The 18,778-nt window shown below is 55.3% G+C and overlaps 6 protein-coding genes across 6 annotated transcripts; 4 read left to right on the top strand and 2 right to left on the bottom strand.

Annotated features, from left to right (window-relative positions):
* Positions 1-1,620: 1,620 nt before the first annotated feature.
* N657DRAFT_630604 (uncharacterized protein) lies at positions 1,621-4,147 on the top strand (the record flags this gene model as incomplete). The annotated part of the gene is made up of 10 exons (XM_062790987.1): positions 1,621-1,762; positions 2,071-2,553; positions 2,667-2,909; positions 3,029-3,041; positions 3,316-3,347; positions 3,426-3,474; positions 3,535-3,590; positions 3,639-3,690; positions 3,843-4,032; positions 4,112-4,147. The coding sequence occupies 10 exons, from the start codon at positions 1,621-1,623 to the stop codon at positions 4,145-4,147; spliced, it is 1,296 nt and encodes a 431-aa protein (XP_062653568.1).
* A 1,931-nt stretch (positions 4,148-6,078) lies between these two features.
* On the top strand, positions 6,079-7,725 carry N657DRAFT_653079 (uncharacterized protein; the record flags this gene model as incomplete). Its single annotated transcript, XM_062794366.1, has 7 exons — positions 6,079-6,285; positions 6,338-6,374; positions 6,431-6,507; positions 6,576-6,843; positions 6,922-7,009; positions 7,122-7,420; positions 7,694-7,725. 7 exons carry the CDS (start codon positions 6,079-6,081, stop codon positions 7,723-7,725), a joined length of 1,008 nt encoding a protein of 335 aa, XP_062653567.1.
* Positions 7,726-7,779: 54 nt separating this feature from the next.
* N657DRAFT_563188 (uncharacterized protein) lies at positions 7,780-9,303 on the bottom strand (the record flags this gene model as incomplete). The annotated part of the gene is made up of 1 exon (XM_062788196.1): positions 7,780-9,303. One exon carries the CDS (start codon positions 9,301-9,303, stop codon positions 7,780-7,782), a length of 1,524 nt encoding a protein of 507 aa, XP_062653566.1.
* A 603-nt stretch (positions 9,304-9,906) lies between these two features.
* On the top strand, positions 9,907-10,405 carry N657DRAFT_640463 (uncharacterized protein). The gene has a single exon (XM_062791973.1). The coding sequence runs from the start codon at positions 10,024-10,026 to the stop codon at positions 10,345-10,347; it is 324 nt and encodes a 107-aa protein (XP_062653565.1). The 5' UTR covers positions 9,907-10,023; the 3' UTR covers positions 10,348-10,405.
* Positions 10,406-11,865: 1,460 nt separating this feature from the next.
* Positions 11,866-13,443, top strand: N657DRAFT_562899 (XLF-domain-containing protein; the record flags this gene model as incomplete). Its single annotated transcript, XM_062788169.1, has 1 exon — positions 11,866-13,443. One exon carries the CDS (start codon positions 11,866-11,868, stop codon positions 13,441-13,443), a length of 1,578 nt encoding a protein of 525 aa, XP_062653564.1.
* A 4,383-nt stretch (positions 13,444-17,826) lies between these two features.
* Positions 17,827-18,707, bottom strand: N657DRAFT_93328 (uncharacterized protein). The gene is made up of 2 exons (XM_062797601.1): positions 18,628-18,707; positions 17,827-18,575 (listed from the first exon to the last, which is right to left on the bottom strand). Exon 2 carries the CDS (start codon positions 18,421-18,423, stop codon positions 17,968-17,970), a length of 456 nt encoding a protein of 151 aa, XP_062653563.1. The 5' UTR covers positions 18,424-18,575; positions 18,628-18,707; the 3' UTR covers positions 17,827-17,967.
* Positions 18,708-18,778: the final 71 nt, after the last annotated feature.

Below are 18,778 nucleotides of genomic sequence, written 5' to 3'. Positions count from 1 at the left end.
GGCATTGACCACGAGATCCCCCTGGAAAAGGATACAAACGGCCAAGACAAGACGCCACCTTGGGGACCACTGTATAGCATGTCGCGTGAGGAACTGATTGTCTTGCGGAAGACCCTTACGGAGCTTCTGGACAAGAACTTCATCAGGGCAAGCAGCTCTCCTGCCTCAGCACCAGTGCTTTTCGTCAAGAGACCAGGGGGCGGTCTTCGCTTTTGTGTTGACTACCGGGGGCTGAACGCAATCACCCGCAAGGACAGATATCCTTTACCTCTTATCAGCGAGACGTTGAGATCCCTGTCTAAGGCAAGGTGGTTCACGAAGCTGGATGTGATTGCGGCATTCCACAAGATTCGCATCAAGGAAGGAGAGGAGTGGAAAACAGCTTTCCGCACCCGATATGGACTTTATGAATGGCTGGTCACCCCCTTTGGACTGACTGGCGCGCCAGCCACCTTCCAGCGATACATCAACAACACTCTACGGGAATTCCTGGATGAGTTTTGCTCAGCTTACATAGACGACGTCCTCATCTACTCGAGCGGCTCCCTTGCCGACCATAGGGAGAAGGTCAGGAAGGTCATGAAGAGGCTTCAAGATGCCGGCCTCCAGGTTGACGTCGACAAATGCGAATTTGAGACCACAACCGTCAAATACCTAGGATTCATCGTGGAGGCTGGCAAGGGGGTTCGGGTTGACCCTACGAAGATTGAGGCCATTGAGTCATGGGAGCGCCCACGGTCTGTCAAGGGAGTTCGCAGCTTCTTGGGATTTGCCAACTACTACCGCGACTTCGTCCCTAGGTTCTCGGATATAGCGATGCCCCTAACAGCGCTGACGAAGAAGGGCACCCCTTTCATCTGGTCACCCCAGTGCGAGCAGGCTTTTCAGCACCTGAAGGCCCTCCTGATCGGAGCCCCTGTCTTGGCCCAATGGGACCCAGAACGGAAGACAGTGGTTGAGGTAGACTCCTCTGGTTACGCTGTTGGAGGAGCCCTCTCTCAGTACGGGGATGATGGACTCCTACACCCAGTCGCCTTCTTCTCCAGGAAAAATAGCCCAGCCGAGTGCAACTACCCGATCCACGACAAGGAACTCTTGGCTGTAATACGCTGTTTGGAGCAGTGGGACGCAGAGCTACGAAGCGTGCCGTCATTCGAGGTCTGGACGGACCATAAGAACCTCGAATACTTCCAGAAGAAACGGCAATTGAGCGAGAGGCAGGTCCGCTGGGCAGAGATCCTTGCCAGATACAACTTCACCCTGAGATATCGGCCTGGCAAAGAAGCGGCAGTCCCAGACGCCCTCTCAAGGAGAGAGCAAGACATGCCAGCAGATGAGTTCGACGAACGCCTCGCAGGACGCTATTTCCAGCTGTTGAAGGCCAGAAGGGGCCGCATCAGGGTACTTGAGGGCCAAACCAAGGCAATTCAGCAAGCCCTAGGCAAGAGGGCAGACCAGGACAGAGAAACAGACGATGAGGCAGACAAATCTGAAGCCCTAGTCAACCCCTTTGCGGAGAACCCTCTAAGGGAGTTGTGGGAACAGGCACTGCAGGCAAACAACAGGTATTGGTTGATCCGCCCAACTAGTTAAGGAGGGTGCAAGGCAGTTCCTCAAGCAATGGGGGCTCCCTATCTCCATCTCGCAGTGCTCGATCGACGAGGGAGGCCGACTCTGTTGGAGGGACCGTATCTGGCACCGTTCTTCGAACCCTTGCGCATCCGGGTCATCCAGGAGACTCACGATTCGACGCTCGCCGGCTGTAACGGTCCCAGGAGTATATTGCAACTAGCTGGTGACGACTCTACGAGTTTGTCTCGAATGGAGAGAGAAGAAGAAAAGAGAGAACTAGATGACAGGAAGAGAGGGCAGCTCTTATATGCTCCGGAACACACAGACACTGCCTGCCCCTGGATGACGTTATCATGATACCACGGCCGAGGGTTGCTGAGGCCATCATTGGCTCAGCCCATCACAGGACGAGTATCCACGGAGAAATCATTCTCCACCGAGACTACTACTATCTAGCTGTCGTCCCTCCCACCGCTCGACTACGCCTCTGCAAATCAGACCTGCCAACAGAGTCCAAACAACAATATTACTGCCCGGAACCCCGTCTCACCTCGTCGTACGACCTGATTAAGCGATGCGTTAGCTTAGTCCAGGCCATCTGGGCTATATTTACCGCCTATCGTGCGCGCGGGGACCAGCTGGAGCAGTACGGCTACGCCGCGTTTGGCCTGACGGTGGTCCCCTACGCCGTGATGTCCATTATCAACCTCACGGCGCAAATCCTCAACCCCGACTACCCGTGCATGTTCGTCATTGAAACCCCTACCCTCGCGAGGGCGAGACTCGAGGGCAGGGCTGTCGTACAGGGGACAATCCCCGTCAAGTATGGGGACGACCTCGTCGGGGAGGAAGAAAACAACAACGACGAGAAGAGCCAGGCAGCGCCGTCGCGACTGTGGACATGGGCGAGGAAAAAGCTAAGCAGGATCTTCGCGGCATCGGACGCTCACTTCTTCCCCGACGCCTCCCAGATCTCTCGTCGTGACGAAAAGATTTCTTTGAAAACCGAGAGCTTTGCAAGGATTGGGCTTCTGGCCTCCTGGTTGGATTGATTCCCCTAGGTGTAGTGGGAGCCCTTTCTGGTTTCCGTAGAGGCATCAGCTCGCCGATGGAAAGGGGCTTTACCATGTCTTGGCTCGTCATCGGTATCATGGGAGCCGTGGCCCCTGGAATAATGGATTTGCTGTTCGACGACACGGACTGCCTCCTGCGCAAGCTTCAGCTGCGGCCATGTTTCCAAATACTTGTATTGTATTTTAGCCTCGGCTTGAGCTATGGCGTTCCCGCACTTGGTGGGATGGTCGTGGTGGGCAATATGATCCACGACTTTGGTATATGTACGCTTATACGTTAGACTACTGGACTAACGTTAACCCTTTTTATCTTACAGGGCGGCCTGGCGGCCGCCCGAACAATAAAATGAAACCACACGCGAAGGGAACTGGTCCCTAAAAAGTCAAAAAAGTATGGTACGCAAGAACATTCTCCAGGCTGTCGTGGCCCTTCATGCCCACCTGAATGGCGGCCCGCCCCAATCGCTTCATAGCAAGCGCCTTGAGCGACATTCCATCAGAGTGTCCTTTGCCACGCTTCTTACCATCCTTCGGCCCTCCTTCCTTGGGCATGTCCACTTCCTCCCTCTTCTTCTCCTGCCCCGCCTTCAACTTCGCCTTTTCCGCATGGCTGACTCCCTTCTCATCCGAAAGGACTTGACGGACCCAACGCCACACTCGGCGCTGACAGCAATCTGAATGCAAACTTTACCATTCCTGAGAGTAAGTTTCTCCAGCCGAACCCCTGCCCGTCCTGGGATAGAACTTGGAAGCTAATGCACAACTCCTACATACCTGTAGATCGCGAGCTCCGCCGACTCCCCCACCAGGCCTTCAGGCACTGGGGAGAGTAAGCATTTATCTTCATGCTTCCCCGGCATTCGAGACACTGGATCTAATACCTTTCAAGTGAAACCATAGGGAGAGAGGAGTTGACTCAACCAGCACCAACTGGGCTCAGCTCATGTAAGCCCTTCAGAATTTACCGATAACTATTGGACGATGAGGTAGCAGCACGTGGCATTCTCTACCTGATGGTGTTTCAGCAGCTCGGCCAGCTGGTCAGGTGGAGCTGGGGATCATGTGCAGCAGGTTACGTTGGACAGCCAACACCTTGTTCGCCTCGGTGATAGCCATGGAATCAAGAGGCCGGTGCTGACAGCACTCGGGCAAGCCGGTGAAACTTCCAATGAGCTGTACGGTACCGTTTGGGAAAAGCGACTCCTTCCAAACCGGCAGAGACCGCCAGGAGAATTACAGACGCAAAGCTAGCGAGAGACACCAAGAGGCCGACGACTGGTTGAAGACACGGGGGCTTCATGGCGATGATCTACTGGACCTGGGAGTCCCGGAAGACGAAATTACTCCGGTGAGCTTCTGGGGCAGCGGTCACCACACGGATGAAGGGGTGAGATGCTCGACACTGATTCATGCAGTCATTGGGAGTCAGCCGCGGGTTAGATTGTCTTGCTCATATGTCTGGCTAGGATCAGCAAATTATCCAACGATTTACCCTCTTTTAGTTCCCTTATTACCTCTCTATTCCCCCCTCCACCTCCCGCGCAGGATCCTTCCCTTTCATGGTTTCATCCCACCTCCTTATTCTTTGGTCTTCTTGGTTCTCTTCGGCTTGGTAACATTTTCTTTCTTATTAAACCTCAACTTGTTCTAGAAGCTAGTTACTATTTTGTCTCCTTAGGATCTGTGTTCGATTTGGATAATTGGCTCATGGGCAACGGGACTTGACGACAAGATGGAAGCTGGAATTAGCCTCTGGTAAGATTGCACCACCCACTAGACAGCATCCCTAAGTTAGCCTCACCTTAGGAACCTAGATAGCATATACAGTAGCTTCGGTGAATAGTCGCCTGGCTAGAAATGAAACGCCTGGTTAGCTTTTGCCGATTGGTTGGCGCTCATGCACATTATTCTCAAGTGGCGCCCCCTTCCAGTCGGTTTCAGCTCGCTGCTCACATGCAGAATCTCATGAGGTGGTGTATTGGCCAACTATAACCATAGCAAGACCGTGAGTCTCATTGTCAGTGACATGGGAAGCATGCTTCAAACATTTGGTACGGACGGTACGGCAGGGTGTTCCGGCTGATTGACAGGCAATTTAGCTATCCAGCGAACCCCAAGTTCCGAACACCTGCAGACAGCATCAAGCATTCCGGTTCTGGCAGCTAGAGCCCAGAGAAGCACGCACATACTGTGCCACATGTCGCCCCAAAGTTATCACATTCCGGAACCGAATATTATTGTCACCTAGGGCACAGCGGTGTAGGAATAATAATATTATTGTCACCTTGGAGGCCCGCATTGGGTATTGGGTCCCAAGAAGACGTCTCCCCACACGTAAGCAACGTGCTAGTGGCAGTTTTGTCTGCCGTTTCCCACGAGCCATGCCAGATCCATGCGCTTGCATGGCCCAGCTTGCACGAACAGTCATAGCGGGATGGCCCACGAATCGATGGCGCTGAAACGTGGAGGTGGGGAAGCCCTTGAAGCTGACGGCCACACACAATCTGCACCTCGACTGGAGGTCTCAGAGCTTCAGACCTCAACCAATAACGCGAAGGGAACTTTACCTTGCCGTCCGGTTCACCCAATAGGGTGCCGGCGGCACAGCGTTCACCTCGATCTTGGCCTCCTCGGATGCCAATCCTGCAGTTCAAGTTTGAACAGGATGAATGCATGGTACGCCGGCCAATGCTCCAATCCTGTCCGAACTTAAGTCGCAGGCGACATTTTGACAGGACGCAGCCGTTGCCTCGGTTCGCCGCCATGGCCATGGGCTTTGGGTCTCGCAGCTCCCTTGACCCCTGACTCCTGTTTTCCGATTCCGATAACGTTAACGCTTTGTTATGCCAAAGCTGCCCATTTACAAGATCTTAGCGGATGATCATACAGCCTTACCACTCCACCTACGTGTAATGCAGGACCTGGCTAGTACCCGGGTTCCCATGTCTCCAGGTTCCTGACAAGGTGTCGTTACCAACATGAGATGAACCAAAAGCCCCAACCATGCACAGGTGCATGCAATCATCCCACCTAACAATGGACGACCACAACTGCCGATGCCATGACGGGTGGAAGCGAGAACAGCTTATTGCCGCAAAGGCTTGGCCTGTCAAAGAGCGTTGCATTCCCAGCCGTCCCGCATACTCACCGACCGACCCGCCAGTGACAAAGGCCTCCGTGGGAAGGGCTGCCGGCAGAATCTATCTATCTCTCTTTAAGCAAGCCAGCTGTCGAGACACAGATAGTTTAGAGGAGGACCAATTCGAGCTCTGTCCTTTTTCCATCGACGATCGCCAGAAAAGACCTGCTTGAAGCGGCTGGGAAACCGCGCTTCTGGACCATTGTCCAACGACCTACGAGGAGCAAGAATGTTGCGCACTCGGTGTCAGACACTACGCTGTCAGAGACTTGAGTGTGCCCGTGAGGAGGCATCATGAGTGACACGGAGACGCCGCCGTCGCCGGGGGGACCGCCTCCCTTGCCACCGAACCTCCCGCACGACTCGCTTAAGAACAACATCATCATATCGTCGGCCGTCTGCTGGGCCATCGCCGCCTTCTTCGTTGGGCTGCGCTTGTACACAAGAGGACGCATCATCAGGGTGTTTGGGGCGTCGGACTGGAGTATTCTCCTTGCGCTGGTAAATTCGTGGGACCGTTCCAAGTGACACAGCCGAGTGCTGACGGTCCCAGATATTCGCAGGAGTCACCTGCGGTGAAGTAATAGAACGTTAGTTCTCTGTCTCTCTTGTGCAGTCCCGTCGGCACTGACATGGATATCAACAGAAGCAGTATACGGCGCGGGGCAGCACACCTGGGACCTCGATCCCAACGACGTCTCTTCGGCAATAGCATGGGGGAGAGTAAGTCTCTTTTCGCCATGCCCTACCCTACCTTTTCCAAGAGTCATATTGAACAGGTCATGTAACAGGCAGCCTGGTACGGCATCCTCTTCTACCTGCTCTCGCTTGCCTGCTCCAAAATCGCCATCCTCCTCCTTTATATCCATCTCTTCACCTTCAAGTGGGCGCGCCTGGCCGGACAGGCGCTGCTCTCTCTCGTGGTCCTGTCGCACCTGTTCATGGCAGCCGTGACCTTCACCGCTTGCATCCCGCTCCACTCGTACTGGGACTTTACTGTCGAGAAGAGATACTGCCATCCGCAGAGCATGTGGTGGTCCAACACCGGGTTGCACATGGGTCAGTTTCAGCCACCAGACGGCATGTCAGTGATCATCTATGAAAGAAGCATCCAATGTGTTGATGCGCGATGAACAGTGACGGACTTCCTAATCTTCCTCCTGCCGATGCCCATCGTCTGGACACTCAATCTCCCGCGCCGACAAAAACTGATCCTCTCTGCCGTGTTCGGCTTCGGGTTCCTGTAAACCCCCCACCCTTCCTTTTCCCTCTCCCTCTCGTTTTGAAATGACCAGAGACACTGATTCAAGACTACCACTTGTGTGTCTACGGTGTAGAGTCTGCTTCATCTCAATCCTCCGCCTCCTGCAACTCCTCCGCGCCCAAACCGACCCAGATTTCACCTACGTCGCGGCCGAGCTTTCGTATTTGACGGCCGTCGAGGTCAACGGCGCCATCGTCTGCGCCTGTGTCATGACGCTCAAGCCGTTCCTGACCCGCTTCTTCCCGCGCCTCTGGGGCTTGAGCTCTGCCCGCCGGTCGCGGTCGTCTCGCTCTGGCGGCGGTGTGGGTTCGGGGGTGCGCGGCGCTGTGAAGTACGCGGGTGGCGGACCGCCGACCATTGGGAGCTTGCCGAGTAAGCTCAGGGGGGGACCATTGGCTGGGTTGGAGAGGGATGTGTGGATTGAGGGGGACGTTGTCGGGGGGAAGAGAGGGGGGAGGAGGGTGTGGGTGGATGGGGGGTATGTTGAGATTGGTGACGACGGGGAGGGGGATGTGTGGGGGGTGGATGTTGAGCTGGCTGATTGTGTAAATGGGAGGGAGAGCGGCGGAGAGGGGAGGACTGTGGCGGCGCCGCCGCCGATGGTGGTTAAGAGTGGGATTGTGAGGGTCGATACCGAGGTTACAGTGCAGGTCTCCAATCTCAAGGCGAACAAGTGATTAGCACTGTGGGCTGGTAGTTGGTTTGGGATTTCCTTGTCATTAACGCAATTCCTAAGGTAGGTAGCTGTCCTGCACTCGAATTCTCGACTGGACTCTCAGTGTACGTGTGATTACCCGGATGAAGTGGGTTCCCGGAGTTTCGGCATTAACAGCGAAGCCATCGTCTCTTGGGACCCTCCATTGAAGAAGCCACCAGCCAGTCCAGAATTTCCAGGTAAATGAACTCTCCCTGAACACCCAGTCACAAGATTCCGCATTCCATTTCCACCCCAGCTGCAAATAGGTTGTTTTGTCCATCCCCTTTAGGGCCTCTGCCCGGTCCCGGTCCCAAAGTGTGAACCCTGCGCACCTCCAGGTAGCCAGCATACTTTCTTTGAGGGCGCGGTCATACCGCCCGCTGGCTGGGGAGCATAACCCTTGGCCAAATAAGTTCAGGTACCGCCCGTTCAGCGTGTCCACCCAGGCAAAAGGGGCGAGATCAAGTTCATCTTGGACGAACCTGACAGCCACACTGTTGGGACCCGAGACCCATTTATCCCTGCCCGGGTCCGGAAAATCTCGAGCACGGTCGAGCTGCCAAAGGAGGCTGGTAAGGGGAGACAGCTCGTATCGACGAAACTCGCTGTCGTTCCACAGTAATTGGCTACCGAGTGTGCGCCTCAGGTTGTCGAGGGCCGAGTCAGCGAGCGCTGGGTTGGCTTGCAGATAGTGCACCAAAATGCCCAGATGGGCATACATCTGGCCGTAGTTGTGGGGCAAGATGGGCCGCACGGTTAGGATGGTGTGAACCGTCGGATGGGCCTGAGACCATGTCGCGGCGAGACGAGCGAGAACGAGGCAAAGGCATGTGATGAACAAGTTGACGTGATCAACTTGTTGCAGTTCCCAGGGCTCGAAAGCAGAAAAAAGGCCCAGTCGTACCCCCTGGTGCTCGCTCGTGTTGCCAATGGCAGCCAACTCGGCGCGGGACCAGGGCCTGGCAGTACGCGTAGCGTCGCGTTTCGAAGGGGCCCAGGCGTTGCTGATGATCTGGCGACGATACAGGGCCCGCACTAGCCGGAGTCTCTCGGTGCGAGAGAGTGGCCGCCGCGCAGGACAGGCTGGATCTGCGGAACCCCGAACCCAAGCCAAGGGGCAATCGTGGCCCAAGAGTGCCGCAGCGTAGAAATCGGCTAGTAGGTTTACTTGGTGGAGAGTGCGGCAGAGCTCCGTCAGCTCCCCAACGCTGGGGATACCCTGGCCTCGGGCGAGCTGCTCAGCGTCGCCGTGACTCCGGAGCATGCTCACGTACGTGGCGGCCTTGGTATGGAGCCAGTCGATGTAGAAATGCCGGGCTCCCGGGTTCAAAGACGGGAAGCCGAACAGGAACCTTGCGTCGGTCAAGACTGGCCCTAACTCATTCTGGAGCACCTTGAAGAGTACCGCCCTCTTTCGTGTCTGGAACAGCCAGTAGGCAAAGCGTGAAGTGGCGACGAAACTGGCGAGGTCGCGGATGGTGTCGACCGCCATGAGGATCTTTTCGAAAAGTTCTGGGGGTAGAGCCCCAAGGTGACAAATCTCCTCCCCTGGAATCATGGGCGACTTGGTTCGGAGCATGCGTCGGTTTTGGTGCCTCAGTTACTTCGTGTCGGGGCATGTGCTGGGTCGGCTACGGAAGCCCAAGGTAAGGTACGGTCGCCGCGGTTGACATTGATGTTTATATACTCGCCTCGACGGGAGGTGCTCAGGCTCTGACGGGCACATTGCGAAAAGTTCATGGGGAAAATCATCGCAATGAAAGGACCTAGCCATCATCCTTCCGTCATATAGGCGCCCAACTTGCATGCTTCGTGGAGGTAGAGTTCAATCTAGTAGTAGGAAGAAGGTACAGTACCTAAATCAGCCGATTGTTGATGCGACATAGAGCTAAGGCCAGGTATTAGAATACACCTGAACCTCAGGTAGGTAGACCTCTTGAAAAACATATTATCAGCCACGAGGCTACTAGACCCTCTCTCAGCACCCTATCCAGAATGATCTACCAAGCAGATCAACATGTAACACAGTACTATGCTGCCCCTGAACTCCGCCCATTACGTCAACCTTGAACCCGCTCACCAGGCATCAATGCCATGACATCATGCCGCGACCTCACATCTCAACTTACATGAACCCACCAAATAACAAACAAGGCCAGCTAGACCTAAGCCCCAATTCATTGAATAGTGAGTTCCGTAACGTTATTCAATATTAAACAGGGAACCATCATTCCAAACACAAACCCAACACTGAAACAACTTCACCGTCCCGCTCAACATGTCTCGCTACTACCGCGAACCCATGACCGAGCACATGGTCACGCACAAGCACGACCTGCGCGACGGGTCCATGAACGAGCCGTCCGGCGGCGAGACGGCCGAGCAGCGCAAGCAAAACACGCCCAAGAAACCTGTCGAAGAAGCATTTCGTCCGTCGCACGTCCTGGGCGGCGAGAAGAATGCGCCTGCGCCCTCGTCGGGGGCGGCAGCAGACCTTGATGGAGCCGGGGAGGGGAGAACGCAGGAGGGGTTGAGGAGGAGCGGGAATACGAGTGAAGGGATTGGAGGGCTGGAGGGTATGGAGAGTAAAATGAGTGGTTGATTCCGTTGTTCATTAAATCTATTCGTATTATCACCTTGAAATCTTCATTCAAGTATCATCTTGTGAGATGGATTGCGTCGTGTACACTTGGTCTTTGCGTTGTTCAAATGCCCTTGCCTATGCTGCAAGACGCTGGAGTTGTGGGCTCAGAAAAGTCTCATACGCCCCGACAAACCCCGGTCTTAAGGCTGAACTGTTAAGATAACCCGAGTTGTGGCTCAAGTTCTAGATTAGTTGTTCACCTCTGGCGGTTACGAGTATCAGCCCGGGAGGTGGTTCAAACCGACTAAGGTATGGACACACAAGCGCACCGCAATCCTCGGATCTACAGGTTTTATAAGCACCTTATTCGTCTATTTCTCACCTTTAACTTATGAGTACAATACTGTAGGTAATAGATCAACATGAAATGATCCAATGTACCATGGAGCCCCTTCTCCCCACCGCGTTCCTATACCACTGAACACGGAGCCCTTAATACTCTGGATATCTCCGGCAAATGAAATAGTCTTCAAAACTCCTTGAACTCATTCCCTTCTTCTGACTTGATGTCTTGCACTAGTTGCAGGCTGGCCCTCTAAGGACGTAGGGTTAGTGCTCAGTAAGTCGGTGCGGGCTTGCTAGAATGTAGAAGGGTTAGGGTACGCTGCGGCCCGCTTGAATCCCAATCCTCTTCTTACCTTGCTCGAGGAAGTGGAGTCGGTGACCAAAACATCGACAAGCCGTCGCTAATTCCACAGGTTCCGTCGCGGACGTATCTCGGTAGCCATCCATCAACGAGATCATTGAGGACGTCTTGATCAACGTAACAGATATATTCGAGGTCAGTCTCCTCAGTTCCAGTTGCTTTTCCCCGCCTGATTTAGGCAGCGGACCCTGCAAGGCAGCACAGGCGGAGCAATCGCGAAGTTCACACAGACTTCAGTTTTCTCTGGGGCCTCTTCGTCCAACGCTTGCCCGAGCCTACGCATTCGGGAAGGGACAACTACACTGCGTATCGTCGTTGAGCTTTAATGATCGTAGCTCTGAGGAAGATTACCTCCTAGCCACGGCGCATCTTCAGAGCCTGAGCCGCCCTTGTGCCCGTCAAAATTTTAACTTGTGAGCTACTCCCGACCAGGCGGCTCGTCGGATACCGGCGGCTTTGAAGCCCAAGAAACCCTTTTGTATTACAGTTTCAAAGTTTTCTAACTCGTCAGCCTAGAAAGTCCGCATCCAAAGGACACTTCTGCCGGATCTCGCGTCCCCGCATCGGAAGACCCTGGCATCACTGCCCCGGACACCGATTCTAGAGCTGCTCCCGACCAGCGTTAACCAAGACATTTCAACTCTATCGGCTCTCCCTTGCACGACAGCGCGGTGATCGTACCTCACGACTGCCTCAGAAGCTCTCCTTGACCAGGTGAAGGCGCTCCTGCTCTGCGTTGGCACCAAAGTCGTTACCCGGTTTCACTGCCGCGTAGCCGGGACTGCCCGATTCCGTGCTGCCGCTCCGACTGTTTCGACGCTTATCTCGCAATGTCTGGTCATCCGTCTTGGCGGCTGCTGCCAGCCGCGGCCCCGGGCATCCCTACACTCCTGGTATCGACTGCTTTCAAGGCTGAATCATACAGCGTACATATCTCGGACCTCGCCAATGTCTGGGTCGAGACCATGGACAGAAGACTCATCATCAAGCGAGGTTTGGTTGAGGACACGAGTATCGACCCGAGCGACAGCGATGACCAGATCCGAAGGATGTTGGAGCTGCTACGGGCCGCACTCGACCCCAGCGATCCCGAACACGCCAACACATCGCTGACGCTCGCCCCGGGTGATGACGTTGACTCCCTCATTGTCCACGTCACCTGTGTGCTGCCAAAGCCACTGAGGCCCTTCAAGTGGCCGTTTCTCCTGAAAAAGTGTCCCCAATCGGCTATTGCATCCGAACTTGTGCTTCCCATGATCCAAGCACACGAGGCCCGCACGCGCGAGATTGATCAGCTTGTCTCTTTCCTCCGGGACAAGGATGCTGTCATCAACAGGCTGCTAGACAAGCTTGAAGCCACCGGCGCCGGTCTCGAGCACGTCTTCTACGCACTCTCCGGGAAGCGCAAGGTTACCAGAGCCGCCGCTGAAAGCAAAGTGAAGGGCCTCGCCCCGTTTTCAGAATCCGACTTTAGGAGCAGAACGGCCGAATTGCATCCTGTCGCACAGTCGTCCGAAGTCTCTGCGCTCCTGAGTTCTGTCTTTGGTGCCTCTGGATTGGAATACAAGTCAGACTTGGAATTGGAGGCATCGGCCATCCTGAACGACTGGTGGACGAAGCTCGCCAAAGGGACAAACGTCATTCTATCGGAACGTTCAGAGAGTAAGGACCCAAAGGCGGTTTCGACGCCCCCGGAGCCCGAGCCCAGCAAGGAGGAGGACGACTTTCAGGTCCAGGCGACCCCAACAGGAGTATGCCCCGCAAGGAAACGTCGCAGCCCTCCACCAGCAGCTGATGATGACGAGACGTCCGATGGCGAGGATGCTGTCAAGTCCGGCGCGCCTTCGCCCTCTCCGGCCATGGCCAAGACATCAGGCGGCAAGCTTGGGGCAATAGGAAGACAGAAAATGCCATCACCTTTTCCTCCGCCCCCGAGCATGTCGCTGAGGTCATCGAAGGAGCAGGTGCCTCCAACTGATGGTCATTCAGAAACAGCCTCCGAAGCCGATGGAAACGACTCGGCCAGCTCCCCTGCTCCACCGTCTCCAAAGCCAACACCTAGACGGGGTGGACTGGGCCGTATTGGGGGCAAAGCGAAGCACGAGACACAAGCCGCCCGATCCACGCGCTCACCGTCTCCGGCACCGCCTCCGGAATTGTCCAGCCAGCTGCCGCGGAGACATAAACTCGGAACCATTGGGAAGAAGGCCGCGAGACCCGGCCCAGATGCATCGGCAAGCAAGAGCGACGATACTAGGGGAAGAAGCAAGACTCCACCCTCCCAACACACCAAGGAGAAGAAACGGGAGACGTCACAGGAACGGGCAGACCGCAAGCGGGCGGAGCTGCAGAAAGAGATAGAGAAGCGCGCCGCTGCCGGGCCGGCGAAGAAGAAGCGGAAGTTTTGAGTATCACCTTTCTAGGGACTCACGAATATTGGAGCACCGCTATGTTGCCAGATTTTCTTACAGCTAACTACTGGGTCAAAACATGAGATGTGTCAACCTGGTTGTACAAGAGACCCTTGCGTTACCACTCCATCGTCATGAACCAGTTGAGACTTTCGAAATCGGAAGCCGATCTCTGACACGACCTCAAATCCGCACACATAGTGGTCTGGGCTACGAGACCGCCGAAGTCCCGGAACAGTACCCGCGCTCTTTGCCGCACAAGGGTTTTTATTTCTATCAGCAGAAGCACAGAGGAGCCGCAAGCACACATTCTCCTAGTGCCACATTTCCACGTCGCGGCGACACCATCACACCAGGCCAAGAGTATTTGTACATTCGCACGAGCAAATCCCGACGTTTAGGATGACCAGGTCTTTGTGGTTGAGCTTCTCAGAACGTCAAAGACGGCCTGCGAATACCTGCCGATGACCCGGTGACCCCCACACGGGACTGTCCCGTCACCACTTCCTAGGATGGTAGTACATGCGATTCTTGTGTCGCCGGCCAGTCAAGTACCATGCGTCCTGCGACTACGCGCCGGCCCATCTGGCTGAACAGAACATGGCATGGGCGTCGTGAGACGCAACATGAAGCCCCGGACAGCGAAACTGCACGATCCCTGGGCTGGTCGAGAGACCAGGTGCTACCGGGCGTCAAGGGTATCGATTCAAAAAGGGAACACGGTCGGGCAGTTAGGAAACCAGCACGAGCGGAAAGGGAAATGGAGAGTGGCCTTCTTGGGACGTCGTCCTCCCAAATGGGAAAACAAATGAACGCGCGGCATGCACCCGGCATGGCAGGAAACGAGCACGGCAGCAAGCGCCGAGTCGATGCGATTTACGGCCGGGGGCCGCGGCGTGATCTGGTGTGACAGCCGATGCTTGGTTCATCTTTGTGAAGGGGAACCGTCTATTCGGTCCCCATGAAGAGAGCGAGGATGGCTGACAACGATCGGAAAGAGAGGGGTGATGCTCTGGAGGGCTAATATGGACCTGGCAATGCAACCGGCGAAATCAGACGTAGCAGAGACAGATCCAGCGTATGGCTGGTGTCCTACTGTCAGATACAATTAAGAAGGAAACTACCCCTTTGGTCTGCTGGCCAGACCAGTCCCGACTCCCTACACAATGGGCAACCTAGCGTGAGGACTGGCTGGATGCATAGCGGAAAGCGAGGGTCCCTTGACATCTCGCAGTCCTTGGCGGACTGCGTCCCCTCGCCGAAGAGTCTCTTTGCACTTCAGTCTCGATTTGGGAGAAGATAAGCGCCTGCGGGTGAAAAGCTACCGGAGATGGGCTCGACTCTACCATGGGCGCTGCCACCGCACACTTGATATCCGGGCCGCAGAGAAACGCGCCCGAAACATTGAGGGCTTTGCCATTTCAGCTCCATCCGCCGAACAGAAGAGGCTGCCGCCGCCGGTTATCACATCGGAAGAAGGAGCATGTGACCCGGGAGATCATCGGATTAGCCGCATGGGATCAACACGGCCTCCTTCCCGTTCAGCGTCCTCGGCAGCTTGGCCGTGCACCTCTGACGCTGCCGTGGCGGGATGTCTTTTTGTGAGACTTTCGTCGAGTCCTCTCCAGCTGTACTGCGCCGGCTTTTCAGAAGTCCACTGAGCATCTCTACCGTTGCGGCCGACAGCTGCTGGTTGTGGTCTCGAGCAGAGGGCCTATCTCCTTCAGAAGCTCCTCTGTCAGCAATCTTCACTCTTTTGAGGGGTGCTTCATTGTGGCCGCCTTACGCTGGTCGAGGATATCCTCCCTGAGGCTCCGACCCCATCAGACGGGACCCAAATCTCGGGCAACCGCTTCCACAGCATCAACTTCTGACAGGTCACCGGCAGCCTGCAGATTCAATCTCTCCCTGGCATGATTTGATCCATTCCCGCTTGTCAGACTGCATCACATCACAGTGAAGTGAAACGACGAGGAAGAACAGACAGGTCGAACACAAGAAGCCCCATGATATGGCTGTCTGAGGCGACGATCGAATCAAAACCCAACGGCATGCGCATAGTCCTTCCGGTTCTAGTCTTTGGCTTTTCCTGTTTGTCTCAGACACACAGCCTGAGACAGGTGTAATCACCTCCCCTCAACACCTTTCGGCAAGAATTCGGCCGCGGTGTTGTCTTTGAAAACGAATAGCCCCCCCCACGTGGCGCCTGGATTCCGGCGGACGGCAGCGCCCCGGGACAGCAGCCCGGCGGGCACCACGGATCGGGCGCCTGCATGGTGCTACTGCACCTGAATCGGGTATTGGACGTCTGGGTCTACAGGGCGGGGCTGTGATTGAGAAGCTCACGCAGCGAAGTCGGCCCGTCGACAACGATCGTCGGCTGGGCCCCGCGGTTGCAAGTGAGTGCCCCGGCTGCGGCATGCGGCCTACCGGACGCCGCGGACGGTTTTTTTGGGCAATAGGGAGCGGGGTGTGGCATTCAAGTTGCAAGATTGACAGGGGGCTGAATTTGAGTTGCTGACGGCAGTTGAGGCTTTCAATGCGACGCTAAAGCGTGGGAATGATTGAGTCGTCTGGTAGTGCAGTGGCTTGCCTTTACTTGCCCTGTTGTGCGAGTTGAGGGAAGCAGACGTTTACGGATCGTTCAGACCTGTCGCGTACAGACATGCACAAACCAGATTGAATTCGTTCGCCAGGCTGCATGGAGACAGGGAGAGATTGGGGAGATGCGTTAAGAGTGGGTCAACTGTCGGAGCAGACACTCCTTGCCTTTCTCGACGGCAACGGCACTGTCCTTTGGTTTTCAGAGCAGCACTGTTCGCGATGCATTCCGTTTCAACTATCGGCCCGAGGGGTTGAAGTCCTCATTTCGGTGCCGGAGTTGGCTCAACCCACCCGATGATGTGACCGTCGTCAGAAGAACCACGTCATTGGCAAATGCTAGACGTGAAGTCCGGCCTGCAGCCCAGTTCGAGTCTGGACTCGTCTTTGCAGGTTGAGTTGCAACAGCGATCAACTGATGCCACGGTCGCCCGCAAGATGCCAGACAACAGACATCATGGTTCGTCGAGGACATTGCATTAGCCCGATCCCCGGGTACCAGTTGACCAAGCCGATCCAATCTCGATCGGGTGGCATACGCCACGGCGATCGGCGGTCAGAGGGGTGTGATTCGTTCAGCTTACCGTACCCGCAGGAGCCCTGTGTGGGCTGTTGGGACCGGGACCAGTCGAGTTGTATGCATTTGTCGGGGACGTCCGTTCCTCAATGGGACAAGAAACAGAGCATGTCACAACTATGTAAAAAATTATCGAGAGGCTTCTCAACCAATACCCGGTTGAAAGCGCGGTTCCGGCAGAGAGAGGAAAGTCATGCACTGCATAAGATGGGCTTGGAGTCGAACCACATACTTCAAACTGCGAACGATTAAAGGCGGCCACTGCGCCTTTTGGGCCGGTTGGCTTCGCACCACTTGTGGCACATGCCAACCGCAGCCAACTGCGAACGAGTTCATTACCCCTCCTCAATTGGCCAACCATCGTCTGGCCCAACTCAGCCTTGCAGACAGTGCGGGGGTCCCCGCGCGCAAGAATGCACTTCTTGCCATGGGTACTCCCGGGCATCGCACTGCCTAAATAGTCTCACCAGCTTCAAACTCAGGGTCTCGATGTCGAAATTGGCGCGAGCCACAGCGGCCTAACCAACCTTGCCATGTTCGGACCACTTGTCGGATGTGTTTTAGCCCTGCGGGCTAGTCAACAACGTGACATCAAGGCGAGGTTCTTCCCCCTTGTCAAGTCACTTCTGACATTAACTTCTCCGTGCACATGCTCTTTCGCTCCTCTCGCCATGAGATCGGCTCCGATGAATATGTCAGCTATCAAGTCTCCGGTAGTTATCGGAACCCCAAGAGGCCCAGCTCGCGAACTGTCGACCTCAGCACGAGCAGCGCAATCCCAAAAGTCTGAGATGGCCGGATCGTTGGAGCCATATAGCTGGTGTTGGTGTCGCAAAAGAGACTGAAGAGAAACGCAACGCGGCGCTTATGATCGGACGTTGTTGGTATTTTGTCGTCCATAAACCCAACAGTCGGTTGGCGACAAACCTGAAGTGTTCGAGAAACATGCACCGACTCCTAGTCAATGCATGGCATTCGGAATGCTTTGAATGCATGGAAGGTCTAAGACATACGGCTACAGCGCTGACAACATGAGTTTCACTGTGTACGCCGCCGGTCATTGGGGTCGTTTGAAGTTTTTTAATGCGTCATGCTTGCGGAAACATCAATGTGGTCCGGATATAGTGGAGCTCACTCGGTGGTTGCGGGCTTACTCGGGGCCGAGCGGGAGCGCGCCACGGGCGGCTCTCTCTCGACGACGCCGGTAGTGGCATGGTTTAAAACCAATGTCGGCAGGGCCCTGCATACGTACCTCATTAAGATGGAGTCTTTGGACGCTCTCCAACAAGGCAGTTGAAGCCTGCATGGGGCTTTACTCGAATCGGCGCAAGGCTGTGTGTGTGTTACCACCCAGGAGCTGACTCGCTCCGGGCATTCCACAGGCCCGAAAAGGAACGGCCTTTGCCCGGGCCGGAACTCTTCAAAGACGGTTCAGCTCCCAACGGTCCAGCCGCAGGGTTGCCAAACCAGGTGGCACAGCATTGTTTCAGGGTGCTGCTAATCAAAGAATCTGATGACACAGCCACAGTCCTCTTAACCTCGGCCGCATCTGGACGATTCCTGAAGACGGGGGGACAACCCACACTGAGAATAGCACCCACAACGAAGAACAATCGACAGCCACCCAATTGCTTTGGCTTGATGCTAGCGCGTCCTGTTTTTCTAGGCTCCTTATCGAACGGTGCATCGTGTCGCGGCCCCAGTTCCCGTTGCGCATCTGATGCGAGATGTCGGAGATCTGAGTTGTAGATGGCGCTGTGCGGTCGAAATGTTCCGGCTAGAGCTTGGGTGCCATTCATCAGCCTTCAGGCAGACGGTGCAGAAAGTGGAACTGAGAGACAACTGTGGTAGGAGGGTGCCGTGGTATTGCTCAGCGGAAAGCGTTGTCGCGAATTGTCGGCATCTTGCCATTCGAGCGTTGGTTCAAACCCTCCAAAGAGGCCCTGAAACGCTGCATTCATGTTCAATCTTCATGGAGACCGAATGATGGATATCCACCTTACATGACAAAAATAGTCCGCTCTGCCGGAGAGACTGGAGTAAGGATTTCTGCAAGCCAGATTTTGTCTTGACACAATTGACGTCGCACAGAAGCAAAGAGTGCATGTGTGCAGTTTGCGCTGTTAAAAGACCTGATTCAGCATTCGCAGCGTT

The sequence above is a fragment of the Parathielavia appendiculata genome (genome assembly GCF_033297405.1).
Source record: "Parathielavia appendiculata strain CBS 731.68 unplaced genomic scaffold N657scaffold_1, whole genome shotgun sequence".
Taxonomy (NCBI): domain Eukaryota; kingdom Fungi; phylum Ascomycota; class Sordariomycetes; order Sordariales; family Chaetomiaceae; genus Parathielavia; species Parathielavia appendiculata.
This window is presented reverse-complemented; position numbering and strand designations above follow the sequence as displayed.

Bases quoted from the DNA above. Each gene is read 5' to 3' on its own strand.
- N657DRAFT_640463 (XM_062791973.1), top strand. From the start codon at position 10,024: ATGTCTCGCTACTACCGCGAACCCATGACCGAGCACATGGTCACGCAC.
- N657DRAFT_93328 (XM_062797601.1), bottom strand. From the start codon at position 18,423: ATGAATGGCACCCAAGCTCTAGCCGGAACATTTCGACCGCACAGCGCC.